Source organism: Leucoraja erinacea, chromosome 10, assembly GCF_028641065.1.
Source record: "Leucoraja erinacea ecotype New England chromosome 10, Leri_hhj_1, whole genome shotgun sequence".
Classification (NCBI taxonomy): domain Eukaryota; kingdom Metazoa; phylum Chordata; class Chondrichthyes; order Rajiformes; family Rajidae; genus Leucoraja; species Leucoraja erinaceus.
This window is the reverse complement of record NC_073386.1, coordinates 23,706,436-23,722,365: the sequence shown is the minus strand read 5'-3', so window position 1 is coordinate 23,722,365 and position 15,930 is coordinate 23,706,436. Positions and strand designations below refer to the sequence as shown.

At 43.2% G+C, this 15,930-nt stretch overlaps 1 protein-coding gene across 1 annotated transcript in view; it reads left to right on the top strand.

Annotated features, from left to right (window-relative positions):
- pik3r3b (phosphoinositide-3-kinase, regulatory subunit 3b (gamma)) overlaps positions 1–15,930 on the top strand; it is a 497,548-nt gene that overhangs the window by 300,419 nt on the left and 181,199 nt on the right. Inside the window, exon 7 of the mRNA XM_055641708.1 lies at positions 5,130–5,215. Within this exon, the coding sequence (XP_055497683.1) occupies positions 5,130–5,215 (86 nt within the window). The remainder of the gene's footprint in view (positions 1–5,129; positions 5,216–15,930) is intronic.

Sequence of the window (15,930 nt, the reverse complement as noted above, 5' to 3'; positions counted from 1 at the left end):
TGTAATTGATTAGCCTGATTTGTAATTAGTTAACAAAACTTGAATTTATTAATCTGGAATATCCAGGGGGATGTGATATTTAAGAGCTTGTTCAAAGAAGGGGCATATTATAAAGGAGTGACTTGCAGGGGAATGTGTGAGGAGGTTATTATTTATCTTCACCTTTAGCTTGAATCTGAACATCTGAAGATTCAAAGTTTAATATAGTAATTGTGCTGATACTGACTACAACCAACTATGTAATGAATATCATCCATTCCGAGGTTTTATTTTTCTGATGCCATTTAAACTTCATTTGGATTTCAATCACTTCAATGTAAAAGTAATTGGGAATGGGGAGCATTGGAACAAAAATTTTCCCTCAGTACATATTAACTGTAATATAATAATGTTGGTAGACGCAATCAAAACAAAGATCTTTTTTATCATTGTTGTGTTATGAATACCACAAAAAATACTATGTACTCTCAAGATCACATTTAATAGAATATTATTGCTTAAATATATAGTTATTGGACTTTGCATTTCGGAAACGCCCCAGCTGACAGGAAGACAGCAAAATACTGAAAATATTAGGGGTGAAAATGACTTCAGGACAGTTTGTTAAAAAATAAATGAAATTGTAACAGAATACTTATATAGCTGAATTTTATGGATGAGAAATTGTGTTCAACCAATTGATAACTTCTTTGACAAAGTAACTAGCATGTTAGATAACAAGGAAGCCAATGGATGAAGCAAATTTTGTTATACAAAATTAGGTCTGTGAAGTGCCCAATAAAAGATTACCGCATTAGATAAGACTTGAACGTAATAGGTTAACGTAATAGGTTACAGACCAGTTAGCCTGACTTCGGTGGTGGGAAAGATGATGGAGTCAATTATTAAAGAGGTAATAATGGGGCATTTGGATAGCAGTAAAAGGATTAGTCCAAGTCAACATGGATTTATGAAAGGGAAATCATGCTTGACTAACCTTCTGGAATTTTTTGAGGATGTGACAAGTAAAATGGATGAAGGGATGCCAGTGGATGTAGTGTATCTAGACGTTCAGAAAGTCTTTGATAAGGTCCCGCACGGGAGACTGGTGACTAAAATTAGAGCACATGGTATTGTGGGTAGGGTGTTGACATGGATAGAAAATTAGTTGGCAGACCGGAAGCAAAGAGTAGGAGTAAACGGGTCCTTTTCAGAATGTCCGGCAGTGGCGAGTGGAGTGCTGCAAGGCTCAGTGTTGGGGCCGCAACTGTTTACCATATATATTAATGATTTGGAAGAGGGAATTAGAAGCAACACTAGCAAGTTTGCCGATGACACAAAGCTGGGTGGCAGTAAACTGTGAAGAGGATGTTAGGTGGTTGCAGGGTGACCTGGACAGGTTGAGTGAGTGGGCAGATGCGTGGCAGATGCAATATAATATAGATAAACGTAAGGTTATCCACTTTGATGGCAAAGCCAAGGGGGCAGATTATTATCTCAATGGGGTTAGGTTAGGTAAAGGGGGGGGGTGCAGCGAGACCTGGGCGTCCTTGTACACCGGTCACTGAAAGTTGGCTTACTGGTACAGCAGGTAGTGAAGAAAGCTAATGGAATGTTGGCCTTCATAACAAGAGGATTTCAGTGTAGGAGAAAAGAGGTTCTTCTGCAGTTGTTTTGGGCTCTGGTGAGATCACATCTGGAGTATTGTGTACAGTTTTGGTCTCCTAATTTGAGGAAGGACATCCTTGTAATTGAGGCAGTGCAGCGTAGGTTCACGAGATTGATCCCTGGGATGGCGGGACTGTCGTATGAGGAAAGATTGAAAAGACTAGGCTTGTATTCACTGGAGGGTAAAAGGATGAGGGGATATCTTATAGAAACATATAAAATTATAAAAGGACTGGACAAGCTAGATGCAGAAAAAATGTTCCCGATGTTGGGCGAGTCCAGAAACAGGGGCCACAGTCTTAGAATAAAGGGGAGGTGATTTAAGACTGAGGCGAGAAAAAACTTTTTCACCCAGAGAGTTGTGAATTTATGGAATTCCCTGCCACAGATGGCAGCGGAGGCCAAGTCACTGGATGGATTTAAGAGAGAGTAGATAGGGGCTAGTGGAGTCAAGGGATATGGAGAGAAGGCAGGCACGGGTTATTGATAGAGGATGATCAGCCATGATCACAATGAATGGCGGTGCTGGCTCAAAGGGCCGAATGGCCTGCTCCTGCACCTATTTTCTATGTTTCTATGTTTCTATGTTAAATCCAGAGGGTCAGATATGGGGCTTTATGTGTGGGGCAGATATATTGTCAGTGCAAAGGGGCTCGGAGCAAGGTCAAGTGTGCATCCAGAGTCAAGGTCTGGAATAGTACTAGGTGTGCAGTGAAGGCTGGGACAATGGGAGTGTTCAGCACTGGAAACCTAAGCAGGTAAGCAGCTATGATCAGGGTAGAATAGGGAGCCAGATGTAAGGCTGGACTCAGGATCAGGAATGAGAGAAGGTATGCAACTGGTGTCACACGGTCAGGAATAGTACCAGGTGTGCAGTGAGACCCAGGTTGGTCAACATGGGCCAAGTGTTTGATTATAATCTGATTTCCAAACATGAATATACTAAGATAATTCATGTGCTGCACCTGTGATCAGAGCCTGGCTCTACTGTGGAATGTAATTAGGAATGTAATTTAGCCTAACCTTATTCATAGCTAATCCGATTTAAAGCATAAATATTGTATTCAAGTGTAAGTTAAAAGACTCGCTACAGTATGCACCAGATTGCACAATTTCAAGGTGAAAAATGCAATATCTCCGTACCAATGGGACGGGGGACATTCCCCTCCCACACCCTCAACCCCCCCTCCCCCTCCCCCCCAGTCGCTACACTTCCTTGGGCTTGGTCTGTCGCAATTTCTCACTCCCAAGTCACACCCAATGTTGGCAGCCCTGCAAAAGAGGACATGCAAGAGATTTGGCAGATGGGGTAAGGGATAATCCACAGTTACTCTACAAATATATTAAAGGCAAAATAATAACTAGCGAAAGGATAGCCCCCCATAAAGCTCAGCAAGGTATGTGGAGCCACAGAAGATAGAGGGGAGATGTTAGATACTTACTTCCTGTCGACCATGGAGAAAGTCATGGAGATGTTGAAGGTCTTAAAAAGCATAAAGGTAAATCAATTCCCAGGACCTGATCAAGTGTATCCTTGGACATTGTAGGAAGCTAAGGAAAAATTGTGGGGCCTCTGGCAGAGATATTTGTATCATCGATAGCCATGGGTAAGGTGCTGGAAGACTGGTAGGTGACTGACATGGTGCCTCTCTTTAAGAAAGCAAGGACCAGCTACAAGGAAAGCCTGGAAACTCCAGATCAATAGCCTAACATTGGTGGTGGAGAGGATTCTGAGAGGCAGGATGCATCTGGAAAGGAAAGGGATGACAGCACAGGTTTGTGCATAGGAAAACATGTCTCACAAATGTGATTGAGTTTTTGAAGAGGTGAACAAGGCTGGATAATCTGGATTCTTATCCCTGGAGCATTGGAGGCTGAGTGGAGACTTGACAACGGTTTATAAAATCATGAGGAGCCTAGATAAAATGATTAGCCACCCAATGGGGTCTAAAACTGGATACCATTAGTTTAAGGAGAAGGATACAAAACTAAGGGGGCATGAGAGGGAACCTTTTTGCAGAGTGAATGGCGTTTATGGGATGAGCTGCCAGTGAAAGTAGGTACAAATATGACATTTGAAAGACATTTTCAGGTATATGGATTGGATAGGAAAGGTTTGGAGGGGTAAGGGCCACACACAGCAAGTTGGATACAGGAAATCGGTTAGGCAACTTGATCAACAGGGACAAATTGAGTGAAGGGTCGGGCTCTGTGCTGTGTACCTCTATGACTCAAAGTGAATCATGTGGTCAAATGCTGCATTGTGGATTAGTATGTAGTTTAGGCTGTGCCTTATATAAACACACAGTAATGATAATGGGACCAAGCTGTACCCCAACAGACCACCCTTCTACCAAAAGATACTGTCTTTTTTGGGTGATATCTGCCATAGATGAAGGAGAGGATTGTAATGACATAAGCTGCTGTGATTTTACTCCACCTTAACCTTTTTACCACTTCCCTCAGGCAAGACATGAGATGTTTCATTGAATGTTAACGCCCAGAAATTCTGTTGTGCAAAATGTTGACTTTGTGGTATGTTCCGGATCACTGGTAATTTTTATTACCTTTAAACAAGTTTCTATAATTGCCTCTATATTTTATTAATTGAGAAATTGAATGTGGAGCCAACATTCAGAGTGCAACGTGTTATAAAGTTTGAACAATATGAAGTATTGATCCAGATTTTGAAATTAAGTTTTCAAAGCTTGTTTCTAATAGCAAGAATGGAAGTTGTGGCTGGGTGGAAGAGGGAGATGGTGAGAAATTAATCAAAGTTATATTTGGTATTTTTCCAGTTCTCATCCTTCTAATTTAACTGAGAAGTTAAATTTAATGCAGTAATGCCAGATGAGTGTTCCTCATTCCACCACTGACCACCTCCAAACGTTTCAGTCCAATTCATTGTTGGTCTACTACATCCCAGACCACAACAAATAAAACATACACAAAAAGCTAGAGTAACTCAGCGGGACAGGCACAATCTCCGGAGAGAAGGAATGGGTGACGTTTTGGCTTGAGACGCTTTGTCAGTCTGAAGAAGGGTCTCGACCCGAAACATCACCCATTCCTTCTCTCCAGAGATGCTGCCTGTTCTGCTGAGTTACTCCAGCTTTTTGTGTTTATCATCTGTTTAAACTTGCATCTGCAGTTCCTTCCCACACAAATAAAATGTACTGTACTTGTTGCATGGTCCAGGCTTGGCAAGTGATTATAAGCTTTTGTCAGCAGATCTGAAAAAGCAGGGGAAGCTGTGGGAATAATGGGTTTATTTGAATTTAACTCCATGACTTGCCGCATTTCCATGTCTAGCTCTTGATCACTATTTATTAAACACTTCACTGTTCAGTAAATTGAAGTCAGTGGCAAGAATTTGTAGAATGCCTATGTCAGGCCAAATGTTGTAAATTGCGTCTGAAGCAGACATTCTGCCAGGCTGAATGTATACAGAAATGTTAAATGCTTGTTATATTTGCTTCCAGTGCTGATGTGAATCCAGAGCACCACATTAAGATCGTTGAGGCACTTATCATGACTGGAGGTTTGGCTGAAGTGCAAGTAGCACCAGGTAGGAAGCCAATATTCACTTTCTGTGTTATGAAATCTTCTTGGCTGATTTTCCTCTTCATAAACCAACATCATGAGGTATTTATAAATGTATCTTAGATAGCATATTGTTACAATGGCCTCTTTGTTGGCCTTTTACACAGAATCTATTTAGATGCGGTAGCTATTTTTAATATATGAACCTTTTTCTGGATTTCACGGAGCTGGCATGATTCACTAGGTTTTTCTGAGATGGTGCTTGCGGGATTTTGATCTATTTAAGGGATACTATTTTTATGTGGAAATACTCAGTTATTTGTTTTTCGGTTCGGAGAGAGACAACATTTTTCATGGTGGCATTTCACAGAAGTGATATTTGAATGTACTTTGTCACTGAGTCACGTTGAAATGTATCTAACGTCCTTTTAACTTTCCCAAACTACTTTATATGATGGAACGCGATCAGAATAAGAGGAATAAATTATCATATTGTACAACACAGTTTTATATGGCACTAACTCATATGATGATATTTTAGGTCCAACTGATCTGTTCTGAGCTCGGCAGAGGCTGATAAATGCTCATGAGAGTGTACCCCAAGGCTTGCTGCTGCCTGTGAGAAAATACAGGAAATAATTAGTCTCCTCATCTAGCAAGGCATTTGAATCTTCAAATTTGGATATGAGTCAGTACCAATTATCGTTGGCAATGATTATATATCTCTGAAATAAACGTGGTGTCTATCTTATGTCGGATGCATTGTTGCAAAAGGAGTGAAATTCTGAAAGGAAGAAAGCATAACCTGCTTGATGAAAAGGAATATTTTTTCCACCGTGCATTTTCATTTCTGATTATAATTGTGTCTGCTTAAGAATATCGAGAGCTGTGTATTCCATTATTCTATTGTCTCCATTCCCAGAGAGAAAATTGGATGACACTCATTGCCTTTTATATAATAATTCTTAATTGAAAAATCATTTGAGTTGCTATTACCTACTGGCTGCTGGCTTTGTTCTGCAGATGGCCAATTAAGACTAAAGCAATTTATACTTCGTTGATAAATGAATCTTGCTCAGACATTTATTACTGTAGCTGAAAACTGCAAACACCCTCGTATTATTAAGTTTACGTTTGAATGGTATCTTAATTTGTTTTGATAAATACATATTTTCCTGGCTTTTGTTGTTGATCAAAATACAAAGCGTACTTTCATCGCTGTGCTTCCAGTTCATTAGTCATTTGGACGCCATCATTAGAAGGAAGGGAGGCTGTGTGTGAGATAAAAGATATTGTATATCATTAGGAGATGATAATTCAGAGCTTGTGTTGTTTGAGAGTCTTGCGTAAGGATCCCATTTGTTTATTATGTGGGAGGAATAACTATGTGCTGCAAACTATTTTAGCCTGCTGTTTTGGACATATTTTATGGGACTGAAGGCTAAGATTATTTTGTATTTAATAAACCCGTTTGTTCATGTACATCCTAAGCCTCAGTCCATTAGAATGCTCATTGTACTTATTTTCAGAGTTTACCAGATCAAAGAACAGTACAATGACACAACAAATAAGTTAAGTGCACTCAAAAGATTTATGGTTACCTCTTGATACAATGTATTGTTATGTATGTAAGGCTTTAGAGGTCTACGCTACACAGCAGGCTATGATTTCTAGAACGACCTTAAATGCTGAGTTCTTGAAAAAAAGGTTGAAAATAAGCCAACAAACGGTGAGGAAGATGCATATAACAAGAACCTTGCCCTTACTGCAGCTGTGGGGCAATTGGGATTTTCAATGACCAATTCTGCTATCTGGACTGTTCTGGGGGCATCCTACAGGATAGTGCAGGATGAATTTACTAATTCATGACTGTTTGTTGTGCCTTCCATTGGCAGGCAACTGCTCTTACTCACAAATAGGAAGGACGAGATATTCATGTAGGAGAAGGATAAGGATGAAAAAGGTGAAGGAAGAAAGTGAAATCAGGAGGCCTTTTCTGAGTGTGGTGTCAAGCAAGTCTGATAGCATTGTGCTTCCTGGGAAGATATGATATGATTAGGATTAATGCTGATCTGATTGAGATTCACCCTGCTCAGCTGTGTAACACAAGACCCTTTGCATTACAAAATGTTCTCAGCAAACGTCACATTATGCAGAAGAATTAGCAACTTGCTAATCAAAAAATTTCCTTTGATCTTCCCAAAAATGCTAATTTTCTCAGTGCAAATTGCTGCCTATAACTGAACACACATTTCAATGTCCCGTACTTTGTGCTGATGGACACATAAAAGATTGGTGCTACTATCACAAAGGCTTGTTGGAAAAATAATGCTGCCCTGCATCTTGAGGAACTGGAATCATTGTAAAAACTCCTGTGACTTATTGCTCATGAAAAGGTTCAAGAAACAGACAAAAATATGGCATCTTGATATAATCTGAAACCTGTCAGGAAATTATGTGATCAGAAATGTACTGTGAATGATGACGGAAGATCTGAATGCTGTCCCATTGAGTTCCTCATTGAGTCCTTTGAAGCTGAATTCATATTCAGAGATGCAACGTGGAAACGACTCCTTTGGCCCACCGAGTACACACCGACCAAAAATAATTCGTACACTAGTTCTATCCTACACACTAGGGACAATTTCCAGAAGCCAATTAGCCTACAAACCTGCACATCTTTGGATTGTGAGAGGAAATCGGAGCACCCGGAGAAAACCTGCACGGTCACTGGGTGAATGTGCAAACTGTACAGGCAGCACCTGTAGTCAGGATCTAACCTGGGTCTCTGCCGCTGTTAGGTAGCGACTCTACCATTGTACCATTTTGCTGCCCATGGTGAACCATGCAGAACCTCACTCCCCAGAAAGGCAGCACTTGAGCCTTGTAACTCACTATGTACTAATCTGCCACTTGACTACACCCAATGGCAAACAAAGAGGCAGTAACCAAACTGAATGCCCTCTGTGTTAGATTAAGTGTTATCTCCTTGGTGATTTCATTGCTATTGTCTGGCTCACATAAAAAGTAGGGTAAGGGAAAGGGCACGGGCAAGTCAGAGGTGGATGATTGCAACATATCCAGATTATACATCAGAAAACCTTGTGCAGCAGGGAAGATGAAGATTGGGTACCACAATGTTCAATCAAAGCAACAAAGTGCTGGAGGAACCTAGTGGGTCAGGCACATCTGTGGAGGGAATGGACAGACGACATTTTTGATCGAGATCCCTCACCCTCACCGAAACGTTGTTCTGTGCATTTCATCCAAAGATGCCGCCGCACCTTCTAAGTTCCTCCAGTACTTTGATTTTTGCTGAATCTTTAGTCTTTTGTGATTTCCACCACAGGCTCTATGGCTCAATAATGGCAAGAACACAGTTTCACATGATGCAAAGACTAGGCATTGGTGTTCATTGGAGTCATACATGTTAACCTCATACATTTTTGCTTCTGTCATGGATAGATGTTTGAAAGGTTCTGTGGAGTCCATTGATGAATAACTTGGCCACAGAAGGGACCTACTCCTTATTTATACTGGACTGATCCAGTTAGGTTCCGGGTCAACGTACTCACCCAGGATGTTGATATCCCAGCTAGAGTGCACATTTTGTGTTATAGACTGCTGAAGAGTTACGAAAGGAAATGAACACTGGCAGTCACCAGAAAGAATTCAAATTTCTGACCAGATCACAAATGGAAGTTTATTGAAGAAGGAAACGGTTCAGCACCAGCCAAAGCAATGTTAAATAGGTAAGATTGCACAAGCGGTGTTGAATTAAGCTGTGGAGCAAAGAGTTGAGTGGCTGGAATTTATAGTTGGAACCTGATGGATGCCTGCTAAGCCACAAGACTCTATGAAACAGCAGATAGCAAAACTGCAGGTCTGAAGAAAGGTCCCGACCTGAAACATCATCTGGGCATTCCCTCCAGAGATGCTGCCTGACCCACCGAGCTACTCCGCCGCTTTTTATTTTACTGTAACACAGTATTAAATTAGAAAATGATGGATGACATGGATATATCCTGTGTGATATTAGTGTGGATTGTAGGGGATGGGAAAAGGAGCTTTATATGTGCTATTTGTCTTGGAGTCAGATAGGAATTGAACTTTATGAGAATAACGTCACAGAGCTGAGCAACAGAGGATTTACTGTAAATGCCTTTAATTGATTCATTTTAAGAGCCATTCATCTTCCAATGTGTGTCTTTATTTTATTGATTCCTAATTATTTAACCTACACTTTATGGCAGCATCTGTACACAGCTACAAAGACATTGGTGTTCAATTAACATAATCAAGTTGAACTTGGCTGCAATAATTATATAATGTACAGTATTTACCAAAGGTGCACAATCGAGGCAAATCAAAGCTTATGATGATTTTGTAATAATAGGGAAGCTGTGTTGCTTTCTTAATTTGTTTGCTAAGCACTAGCACAATAGCATTCCCTCAATTTCCTGGTCTGGGAACTATAACATAGCACAATGTGAAATATAAACGTTTGATATTCCATAAATATCTGTTTCCTCTCCTAGATCTCCACTTTGAAAGAGGTCACATGAGGATGAGAGATTTCTGTCACTTCCCCTAGAATAGCCCAGGTGTAAAAGGATACCTGAGGAATACCTTCAGCAAAAGACTGGTTCCACCAAGATTCAGTACAGAATTCCACAGAAGATCTTTCCTATGCCTATCAAACTATACAGCTCCTCCCCCTTCTGTCATGGGGTAGACTGACTCCCCTCTCCCCCAATCTTTGCGCATCACCAATCCTTTCCACTCATCACTTTAAGTTCTTGTTTCATCTATTTTGTGTTTTTATAAGTGTTGGCGGATCAATTTCCCTCCCGGGATAAATATAGTTCTATCGTATCGTATATTGCCACTCAGAGATAATAGCTGTCAGGTATAGTCACAGGGAGTGTTTTGGAAGGAGCCATCCATGAACAGCTCTGTTACCTGGCACATGCCTGACTTGACACATGACAGTTTATCAAATATACATGGTTAACCTGATATAAAACTCAGGCAGCCTCTCAGAACTATCCATATGCTGGTCTTGGGCATACACTGAAGTGCAAGAAAGCTTGGATAGAGTGAATGTGGATAGAATTATTCCACGAGTAGGCGAGTCTAGGACCAGAGGCCATAGCCTCAGAATAAAAGAACAAACCTTAAGCAAGGAGATGAGGAGGATTTTTTTAGTAAGAGGGTGGTGAATCTGTGCAATTCATTGACACAGATGACTGTGGAGTCCAAGTCAATGGATGTTTTTAAGGCGGTGATTGGTTAGTACAGGTATCAGGGAATATGGGGAGAAGGCAGGAGAATGGGGTTAAGAGGAAAAGATAGATCAGCCATGATGGAATGGTGGAGTAGACTTGGTGGGCTATATGGCCTAATTCTTTAAATCTTTAATTCTGCTCCTATAACTTATGAAGTTATGAAGATACTGAAACATATCAATTAGTGAGGCAACAAATAGCCAAACTTCTAGTACACATGATATCACTGGCTAGCACGAAATAATGAAAAGTGCTTAGTGGTTGCTTTGTATATATAGATTTCAGAATTGTAGCCAGTCTTTTAGTGCTACCAATGGAGGCAAGAATGTTTAATTGTTGTATGTACCGAACGGAACAGTGAAATTCTTACCTGTTACAGCATAATAGACTTGTAAATACAATACAATTATAGATAATATGTAATAAAAAAAATAAATACATTAACAACCATAATGCATGCTCAAAAAAATCCCAAAGTCCTTAGTACAACCAAAGACAGTCCACAGAAATTGATATCTGAGGTTAATGTTGTGTTGTGTTCGAGAGGTTGATGGTTGTTGAGAAGAAGTTCTTCTTGAACCTGAAGGTCATGGATTTCAGACTTCTATGCCTCCTTCCCGATGACAGCAGCAAAAGAAGAGAATGGCCAGGGTGGTGTGGTCTTTTGAGACAACACCTCCTATGAATCCATGGGGATGTCAGTACCTGTGATGGACAGTGTCCACCACTCTCTGTAATCTTCTTTGATCCTTATAACGTCATAATTAATAAGGAACATAATTTATAAACTAAGTCAGAACAGGTTCAGTGAATTCCAGAGCTGTGGCCTTTCTGCAGTGTTCAATTTTACTGCAATCTGCACCAAAGGAACTCTTGGTTTACGATCCATTTCCACGATTGTTGCTAAAATGCAGTTAAATAACCATCTGGACTTTATTGCATGACAAACACATTATTTTTGACTATGACTGTTGTGTTGTGTGACAAAGGGAACTTTAAAAAAACAAAGGGGTTTCTATGTCATTATGCAACAAAATGCTGGTTTGGATGCTTAAATGACAGAGGCCACACTGTGCTGTGGCTACATTTTCCTGGAGCCCGTACAAAGGAGGGTCAGTGCTGCTGTTGATGTCTACTGAAAGGAAGCCCACACTTTTGCATGCATTGTTCTTCTGGAAATGTTAAATAGCATCTGGGATACTGAGTGGCGCTTCATGGATTGTGAATATTCAAAGCAGATCTGCTGACTCTTTTGAACTCGTTTGCTGATGACTCAGCAAGTTGGCTGAATGCGTAGCTGAGCGAGTGGGGGCTAAGAAGCTACCATCTGTACTGGAAGGGAGATAAAAATGCTGGAGAAACTCAGCTGGCGAGGCAGCATCTATGGAGCGAAGGAATGGGTGACGTTTTGGGTCGAGACCCTTCTTCAGACTGATGAAAGAATGGGGGGGGTGGACGGGTAGAATAAAGGAAGAGACAGAGACAGTGGTCTGTGGGAGAGCTGGGAAGGGGAGGGGAAACAGGGAGAAAGCAAGGACTACCTGAAATTGGAGGTCAATGATCATACCGCTGGGGTGTGAACTACCCAAGCAAAATATGAGGTGCTGCTCCTCCAATTTACAGTGGGACTAACTCTGGGCATGGAGGAGGCCCAGGACAGAAAGGTCGGATTCAGAATGGGAGGGGGAGTTGAAGTGCTGAGCCACAGGGAGATCAGGTTGGTTATTGCGAACCGCAATGAGGGACGTGGTCTCCAAAATGGGTTTGGGGGAGGGAATCAGAAATTGGATCCAACTGCTCTACACCAATATCCGTAGTGCAGTCCAAATCAATGGGCGGGAATCAAACAGTTTCCCTGTCAGGTCTGGAGTCAGGCAGGGTTGCCCTCTCTCTCCTGTCTTGTTTGTCTGCTGTATTGAACCTTTTGCCGAGTCCATCAGGAAGGATGTGAGCATAAGAGGAGTGACATTGCCAGGCAGCGGGGGCATTCAAGTCAAAACCTCCCTGTACATAGATGATGTTGCCGTCTTCCGCTCGGATCCAGGGTCGGTCCGCAGATTGATCAGCGTCTGCGACCAGTTAGAGTCGGCCACGGGAGCCAGGGCGAACCGCAGGAAGAGCGAGGCCATGCTCTTTGGCAACTGGCGCGATAGATCTTCCGTCCCCTTTGCCATCAAGCCTGACTTCTTGAAGGTGCTGGGGATCTGCTTTGGGGGGGGTTGAGGCATGTAACAAGAATTGGCTGGAGCGGTTAGCCACGGTGGGGAAGAAGCTGGAGATGTGGAGACAATGCTCCCTCTCCATAACGGGAAAAAATTTGGTCATCAGGCGTGAGGTGCTCGCGGGGCTGCTGTACTTGGCGCAAGTGTGGCCTGTCCCTCCCTCCTACGCCACAGGGATCACCCGGGTCATCATCCAGTTCATCTGGGGGTCGAGAATAAACCGGGTGCGATGGGCCACAATGCACAAGTCGGCAGACAACGGGGGTAAAAGCTTGCCTGATGTCGCCCTCACCCTGATGACCATCTTCGTGTGTGGCTGCATCAGGCGGAGTGTAGAGCCAAGGCACGTGGGCACCAAGGGTCTACCTGTCCCCGGTGTTGCGAAGGATGGGTCTGGCGCAGATGCCATGCAATGTGCCAGTCAGCTGGACATTGCCGCACCATCTGTTGTGTGTGGAAAGGTTCTTCCGGACCAACACCTTTGACCACATGTCCATCGGGCAGTGGTCAGCATGGAAAGTCCTCCAGGCACTGCAGGGAAAGGATTCGATGGATCCCAGTGGCATGGTTCCCAGAGCAGACTGCCCAGCTTGTCTGGCAAAATGCCTCATCGCCAGAACTCATCGACAAGCACTTGGCTGGTGGTGAAGGGAGCCCTCCCAGTCAGATCCTTCCTGCACCGTCGGAACCTCACTACCAGTGCACCCTGCCCTCGGGAGGGCTGCTATGGAGAGGAGACGGTTGCCCACCTCTTTGCAGAGTGTGGATTTGCAAAGAGAGTCTGGAGAAGTGTGCAAGGGTCCCTGGCACCCTTTATCCCGAACAGCTCCGTCACAGAGGACTCTGTGATTTACGGACTGTTCCCAGGGACACATTCAGAGACTGACATCGAGTGCTGCTGGAAGGTCGGTGAAAGACGGTCTTTGGTCTGAAGGAGCGTTGTTGACCACCCATTAGAGCGAGATGTCCGTCAGGGAATGTTGCCGACTGGCCCGCTGCAGACTGCAGGAGTACGTGCAGAGGGACGCACTGAAGCTCGGTGCAGCCAATGCCAAGGCTCGGTGGGGGAGGACCGCAGTCTAGGGTCCTTCCGCTGCTGGACATGGGGGGCAGGGTATGGAGGAGATGCCCCTCAAAATAAGGGAAGGAATCTCACGCCAGGAGGGCCACATGAGTGGCACGGGTGAGGGAGAGATTTGTGAAATTTGAGAAATGCATGGACTGTATTGAACAATTTGTATAGCCTCCAAAAATGTCGGATGAATTTTTCGCACAGTTCACGTATTGTATATACTTATTACCTGAATAAAGTCTATTTTGAAATAAAAAAAGGTTATTGCGAACCGAGCGGAGGAGTTGGGCGAAGCAATCGCCAAGCCTCCGCTTGGTCTCACCAATGTAGAGCAGCTCACACCTAGAGCAGCGAATGCAATAAATGAGTTTGGAGGAGGTGCAGGTGAACCTCTGCCGCACCTGGAAAGACAGCTTAGGTCCTTGGATGGAGTTAAGGGGGAGGTAAAGCGACAAGTGTAGCATTTCCTGCGGTTGCAAGGGAAAGTGCCAGGAGAGGGGGTGGTACGGGTGGGAAGGGATGAATTGGCCAGGGAGTTATGGAGGAAGTGGTCTCTGCGGAAAACTGAAAGGGGAGGAGATGGGAAGATGTGGCCAGTGGTGGGATCCTGTGGGAGGTGGCGAAAATGTTGGAGGATTATCTGCTGTAAGTGACGGCTGGTAGGGTGGAAGGTGAGGACAAGGGGGACTCTGCCCTTGTTATGAGTGGGGGGCAGGGGAGTGAGAGCAGAGTTACGGGGTATAAAAGAGACCACATCTATAGTTGAAAAGGGGAACCCCCGTTCCCTAAAGTATGAGGATATCTCTGATGCCCTGGTTTGGAACACCTCATCCCAGGTGCAGATGTGGCATAGACTGAGGAATTGGGAGTAGGGGATAGAGTCCTTATAGTAAACCCAATGACTCCCATGGCTATCTGGACTTCACTTCCAGAGAGTGGTGAATCTCTGGAACTCTCTGCCACAGAGGGTAGTTGAGGCCAGTTCATTGGCTATATTTAAGAGGGAGTTAGATGTGGCCCTTGTGGCTAAGGGGATCAGGGGGTATATAGAGACAGGCAGGTACGGGATACTGAGTCGGATGATCAGCCATGATCATATCGAATGGCGGTGCAGGCTCTGTTGTCTGGCTTCGAATGGCCTACTCCTGCACCTAATTTCTATGTTTCTGGATTTCTATGTTTCTAACACTACTTCCCACCCTGCTTCCTGTAAGGACTCTGTCCACTACTCCCAATTCCTCCATTGCGATATCTCCATCAGTACTGAGTTAGCTGATGTCAAGATGGAGCAGGAACAATATCCTGCAATTGATTGCTCTCCTGAGGTAAAGTTTGCACATGCAGAATAGGACCACTGTCGGCTGTTGTTCTCCCCACTGTAATATAGACACATTCCCCTTCCTTCCCCTATCATGCCACTCTCTCTCTTCAAACATAAGCTCACAATCGCATAGATTTTTCACCTCTGTTATCTGGCTTCTGAACTGTCATTCCTTAAGCCTGACATTCCTGTCATATTCACCACTACCCCATTCTGGACATTGGACTTTGTCTATGCAACTGCCTAACTGGTGCATTACAGTGCTGAGAACTATATTCTACACGCTATGTCTTCCCCTTTGCATTATCCATTGTACCTGTTGACTTGATTATTTTGATATACAGTGTTATCTGATCTGATTAGTAGCATGCAAAACAACATTTTTCACTTTACTGTACATATGACAATAATATATCCAAATGTAAACCTATTATTCAAGGTGTGAATCGGTAATCTATGGCACATAACAATAGACTGGGCGATCGTTTCTCTGAACACCTTCGCTTAGTCCATCTGAACCTACCTGATCTCCCGGTTGCTGATTCGCTTGTCCATTCCCTCTCTGACCTTTATGTCCTAGGTCTCCTCCAATGTCAGAGTAAATGCAAATTGGATGAACAGCATCTCATTTTTTGCTTGGGCAGCTTACAGCCCAGTGGTATGAATATTGATTTCTCTAACATCAAGTAACCCATGCATTCCCTCTCTCTCCATCCCCTCCTACCCAAGTTGTACCAGCTTCAAAGTTGTCTTGTTGAGTCTCATTGTCTGTAACTAGTTCTCACCAAAAAAAACAGCTAACAATGGCGTGTTTCCTTTATCATCGTTACTTTTTTG